The sequence below is a fragment of the Telopea speciosissima genome, chromosome 6 (assembly GCF_018873765.1).
Source record: "Telopea speciosissima isolate NSW1024214 ecotype Mountain lineage chromosome 6, Tspe_v1, whole genome shotgun sequence".
NCBI classification, from domain to species: Eukaryota; Viridiplantae; Streptophyta; class Magnoliopsida; order Proteales; family Proteaceae; genus Telopea; species Telopea speciosissima.
In genome coordinates this window covers 60739587-60745460 of record NC_057921.1, presented here as the reverse complement: position 1 = coordinate 60745460, position 5874 = coordinate 60739587, and the positions used below count along the sequence as shown (strand labels likewise).

At 43.9% G+C, this 5874-nt stretch overlaps 1 protein-coding gene across 1 annotated transcript; it reads right to left on the bottom strand.

Moving 5' to 3' along the window:
* Nucleotides 1-1160: 1160 nt before the first annotated feature.
* LOC122666185 (transcription factor TCP9-like) lies at nucleotides 1161-2635 on the bottom strand. Its single transcript, XM_043862326.1, has one exon. It carries the CDS (start codon nucleotides 2560-2562, stop codon nucleotides 1345-1347), a length of 1218 nt encoding a protein of 405 aa, XP_043718261.1. The 5' UTR covers nucleotides 2563-2635; the 3' UTR covers nucleotides 1161-1344.
* Between the last annotated feature and the right edge of the window lie 3239 nt (nucleotides 2636-5874).

Genomic DNA, 5874 nt, shown 5'->3' with positions numbered 1-5874 from the left:
ATCTCCGATGCGGAGATTAACCATCATCAATCCCATAAGATAATAGCATCTAAAAGATGCTATACCCACGGCTAGGATCTCTCTCCTGCTTCCTTTACCTCCTTTTTAATGTCATTCTCCATTCCTATGGTCCGTCCATCCATTAGGTGGGGGCCACTATGGAAAGCAGATCAGTAAAGATTGTATAGGGTTTGTTGTGGGTAGGCAGGCAAATCAATCTATATTCCCAACCAAAAAAAAACTTGAAATCTCGAGAAATTGAAAATGAGATTTAAAATTAAACTTGATATTACTTCAATGATGATACAAGATTACAGATTAGTCAGACCAAAGAGAAGAAGAATTCTATTAAGCCAAATCCACTATTAATTCAAACATTAGTTAGATGACTACGAAATTCGAACTAAAAAACATAAAATTTCCTAAAAGGCGGGAAGACAAGATATATTTGCAAGTGCTTTTATAAAGAAAAAGTGGGACCATCATTCATCATCAACAACAGATTGTTTTTCTTTCGGATCACTTGTAAAGAAGCAACAAACGGATATTCGCTTAGTCCACGTCTTCATATCCACGTGTCGCGTGGAGAACGAACTGGTCCCCACTGAAACAGCTAAGCAAGCAAACGCGTGTTGGCATGGTCACCCCACACCCACAGGCCACAGCCTTTCCTCTCATCTCGATCGAACCACCCAAAAGAAGATGGGGACCACCACGCGTCCCCACCTCGAGAGATGAAGCGGGACAGTTGTGGGGCCACCAAGTCATTGGGCCTTGGGGCCCGCGCACGCCATCACGTGGACAGACAGATGTTGGGCCCACGATGAATCGATTCAACACGGTCCACGGAGCACCTTACCTTACCTTTTAGTCTTTTACCCTTTGTTTGACCCACACCAACCGGAGATTGTAGGACCCAACCACCCCCACCCTCCCTCTACGCTCAGCCCAACAGATCCTCCAACCCTAACCTGGCATCCTGACCCCACCCCACACGTGCATGCTCTAAAGCACGTGCTGGACCCACCTCTTCCTCCTCAGACTTCCTTCCCTCTCCCTCCCTCCTTCCCTCCTTCCCTTATGAGAGGGAAAAGAAAAGAAGACGAACAAACAAAAAGAATTACAGAGAGCTCGGCGAATGAGATCGTTTACGGCGTACAGAACAAAGAAGGGAGGATTTGAACTAGAGAACCAATAAAAATGGAAAAATAAGAAAAATTTGAAGTTAAAAACCCTTCGAGTGACTAAACCCAGATAACGGAAAAAATAGTAATAATAACCCTTTTTTTCCTTTGCAGGGTTGACGTTCTAAATTCTACTGATTCATGAGAGTTTTTCACCCTTTTACTGCTTCGGAGAAGGTGTTTGATGAGTTGCAGGACGGCTCATGAACTGAAGTTCTTGTTTATCGTAGATTTCCAAAGAGAAGTCTCTAAGCATCTGGGTAGTAGTGGTAGAACTTGAACTTGGAGCCATGGTTGAAGTCTTGGCCGCTTTTGCTGGTGTTGAGGATACTACGACAGAAGCTGTAGCGTTGTTGGAGACCGGAGCACTTTGCACCTCAACTGGAGTAGGAGAAGAAGTTAAATTGATAGCCGGCTGCATAGCAGATATGAAAGATGAGATAGGTCTCGCAGAGATGTTGATGAGTGGTGTGGCAGGTGGAAAAGCCCATAGTTGCGGCTGGTTAGAAGGTCCTGCAATGGCAGTAGAGGGAGGAATCATCCAAAAAGCACCTGCAGCCACAGCGTTGGAAGGTATAACTCTTCCTCCACTGCTCACTGCCCACATGGGCACAAGACCTTGTGGTGCAGCAGCCAGTGCTGTCGCCCCAATGGGAGCGAGACCAGAAGACACGGAGACTCCATCGTTAACATCATAGTACTCGCTGGTTGCTGCCCGCTTTCGTTTCTTCTTCGTCGTCTCTCCTTCGGGATTAGAAGATGATGTTGGGATCTTAAGAGTCCCTCCCACAGACATGGCTATGGCTGGAACTGTTCCAGTCCCTGTAGCAGCGATGATGGCGGGTTCCGCGTGTTCCAAGAGCCACCGTATGGTTTCACCGTCGGACTTATGACCGAGTTCTCGAGTCAGCTGAAATATCCTGGCCGCACAAGTCGCCGGCATCCGAATCCTCCGTCCTCGACCTTCGACCTTCGTGTGGCGGTCTTTCGTAGACGCCCTTCTTCCTGGGGTCACTGATTTTCTAATCTGCATGGGCATAGGCATCTGCATCTGCATCGCCAACGGTACAACCCCAATGGGAGGGTGCTGCCTCTCCTCCAACTCTGGCTCTCCGTCTGTTGGTTCTTCTTTTAACAAGACTAACGACGGCGCCGCCGGGAGTGGTTGTTGCGTTAGAACCGCATCAGGGGCAGAAGATGGTGGTTGCAATGGTTCGACCTCCGCTGGTGGATCAGAAGGTGGAATTCCACCGCTGTCTACGTCGTCCTCTCCGTTAGTATCATCAACTGTTTCTTCACCATCTCCACCGCCCATTCTGAGATCAGCTGTCCTTCTCTCGTCGTCGTCTTCGACCACCTGTTTCTGAAACGACGCCATCCACCCAAAGGTCCCCCAAAGTTTCGAAACCGAACCAACCCAACACAGGATAAACAGAACCAAGAATAGGAAAGACTACCAAGACCCACAAACAGAAAACGAATATATATATATAATCCTCACCAAACCGAGGTTTTTCCTTGATGATTTCTTTAATTCTTTTTGTTGCAGAGAAACGGGGAGAGAAACTTGGAAAGAAAATAAATGGGTAGAAAGGGAAAACTTGGATGGGCTTCCTCTTCTGTCTTGAAGCTGTCAAAGAAGGGAAGAAGAACAAGAAGATTGTTTACGTGCACCAATCTACAAGCAGGGTCTTCAAAAGCCGCTCTCTTCTTCTTCTTCTTCTTAATCTCGTTGTCTTCACCATCACGGACACACAGAAAAATTGAAACTTTATCCATAGAATAACAATAAATAAGGGGAAAAAACGGAAATCGAAGGAAAAAAAAAAAAAAAAAAAGCAGAACGAACCCTACGAAAACCCACTTTTACCCCTACACGACTCTAACCTTTATGAGGGGCACCTCTTCCGTTACGGTGTTACTTACCACACCGCCCGACTCGATACCATTTAGAACTCCCATCTATTACGAAAATCTACGGTCATCTCCGCATCACTTTAAACTTGCCCCACCAGATAAAGACAGGTGGGTCCCATAAGTTAGGAATTCCTTGTTCAATTGGGTCAAAAGATAGTGACGGCACATATCGCTATTAACAACCTAAATTTTCTATATTTATTAATTCCAAAGAAAAGGGAGCGAATTTTCTATAAAGATAGTGTAAGAAGGAATCTAAATACTACAACCGATGCGGGTTGGAAAAATGATATCATCCATATGAGACCTGTATCCGCCCACATAATAAAATTAGGGAAGGGAAATATTAGTGTGGGTCCCACCATTTGTTATGTGAGGAGGGCATAAAGAATTTATACACTATAACAATCTTTTTCCTAAAAAAAATATATTCCAACACACCCTTCCTGAGAAGTAGATCTTTTTCGTAATCTGATCATTCTGATATGGAAATTAGATTGATCACTTGTCAAATTTCAGACGTAGTACTCTATAGGGTCTATCCGGTCATGATGCTTAATGTTTTTCTAGGGTCGATATTCTCAATGCTGCAACTCAGACTGAGCCCAGACACATGAGGGTGGTATTTCCACCATTGAGGGGCAGTGTGGTCATTTTGCCCAACCCCATGTGTCTGGGCGCAGCTTGCACCCTGGCACGGAGAACATTCCCCTTTTTTCAATATTTTATTGGGATAAAGAATGCTAACCTATCGCACGGCACACATGTTCCTATAGCTAGACACAGCCGTGCACAAAATGATCGACATACCCCCTAGAAAGACGAAAAGGACTAGGGGTACGCCGATCATTTTGTGTCTGGCAGTGTCTTTACCCCACTCTAAAGAATGATTATCCCTCCCCTCAGATGCCCATTCACGTAATCTCGTTGGCACCGTGCTGATGTAGATTTGGCTCTTCTCCTTAGAGTGCATCGCCTAATAAGTGTCCAATGAGGCATCTAAAGGCTGGACTGTGTCACACACATCCCGATGGCTTACTAAACATGAACTGGGATGTGTGCAGCATAACCCATGCCTCAATGGGCATTCATTGGGCGATAACCTCCAAGGAGAGGAACCCAATCCCGCTGATGTAGGGACCAAGAATGTTGGAAGTAGCCAGTCCCAAGGACCAGCTTGCAAGGCCCCCCTGCGGCCCTCCCTGGTGCCAAATTGGAACACGTGTTTCATACGAAAAGAATAAGGACCAACCAATAGATAAGTATCAAAGGTACCAAAATAAATGTTTAGATTATCTTAAACGGTTCATTCATTGCCGGTTCTTTTTTATGTCATACATTAATAACTTAAAAAATATTCCCCATATGAAAGATGATTAAGCATCACATAAATAGACTGCCTTAAGTGCCTTATGCTAAAAGGCAAACTCTCCTTCTGGGCCCACTAATGGGTGGATCCCGACCCTTCATATAAGAAAAATTAGATTTCAGATAGGTAGTAGTACTGTAATACTGTGTTTAAAAAAAATATTATCTTTTGCACCAAAGCTAATAAGCATGGCGGCATGGCCACTATCCAGGGATGGCAATTGGGATAAATTCCAATTACATAAGATAATTATGGGAAAAAGATCTCAACTTGATAGTGTTTCCTACGCCCTCTCACAAGGCACTGAGAGATGACGCCTCTGCACCCTAGATAGATACCAGAGCATGTTCACCCATTGGCCCAAGCGCTTGTGTAGAGACCATGCGACCAAGTAGAGATCTCTTGCCAGATAGTTATATTTCTTTCTTTCTTTTTACTAAATTACGAAAGTCAATGTTGAAACAATTTCATTTTTAAAAGGGTGTAGTGGTCATTTTACCCCTCATTATTCAAAATAATCTTACAAAAATAAGATAATTTTCTTTTTTCTCTTTCATTTTATGTGAGGAAACAACTCATTGTTTTCACCCACTATGGTGCAAGAGGGTTCTTATGAATCAATCCCCAATATGAAACAACTCATTAGGCTCTTCAGTCGTAATTGTTGCACTCATTTACTATGCCACATCGAGGCACTCTCAAGTCGTGCTCAATCAACCGACAAAAAAGAATAATAAGATATCTCAAAACAATGGGCAAAACCAAAACAGAGAGAGAAAGAGAGTGAGTTAATCGAAGGTAAAAAAACCTCTTAGAATAATGTCCACAGTGTCAGCAACATCCTATATTTATAGGGGAGAAATGCCTTTTGGAAGAACATGTCCTTGATGACCCAAAGGATATGTCTATTTAAAAGAAGACATAGAAAACTAGTCATTACAAGCATCCAATGGATAGTGGACGACACACAATGAAGAGTCTTTGAAAGCCGGCAACATACCAACCACCACAAATCTGATGATGGAGAAAGCCAATCAACTTCGGCTAGAATGTATGTTATACCCACACCCGGGATAATAATTAATTATTCTTTCTTTCTCATGACGTGTAAATACCGTTGTCCTATATGCTGGTGAATTGTTTTCAATGGTGGTCAAACCGAGCTACAAGATCATTGACCGTAGTATGGGTTTGCCTGTGGAGGAAAGATTCTTCAACCGACAGTGGGGGAAATTCATTGATGGCGACTTTGTTGACTATCTTCCAAGTACCAGCCTGGGAAGCGAAGAATTTCAGAGAGAGTAGCCCGGAGCGTCGCCTCACTTGGACACTTCGTTCAGTGATGAACTTGGTATTACTGTGGGAAAACTATTCGGGGTCATGGGGGACACACCATGACAGTTG

What these genes read in the sequence shown, in the direction of transcription:
- LOC122666185 (XM_043862326.1), bottom strand. Translation starts at nt 2,562, where the DNA reads ATGGCGTCGTTTCAGAAACAGGTGGTCGAAGACGACGACGAGAGAAGG.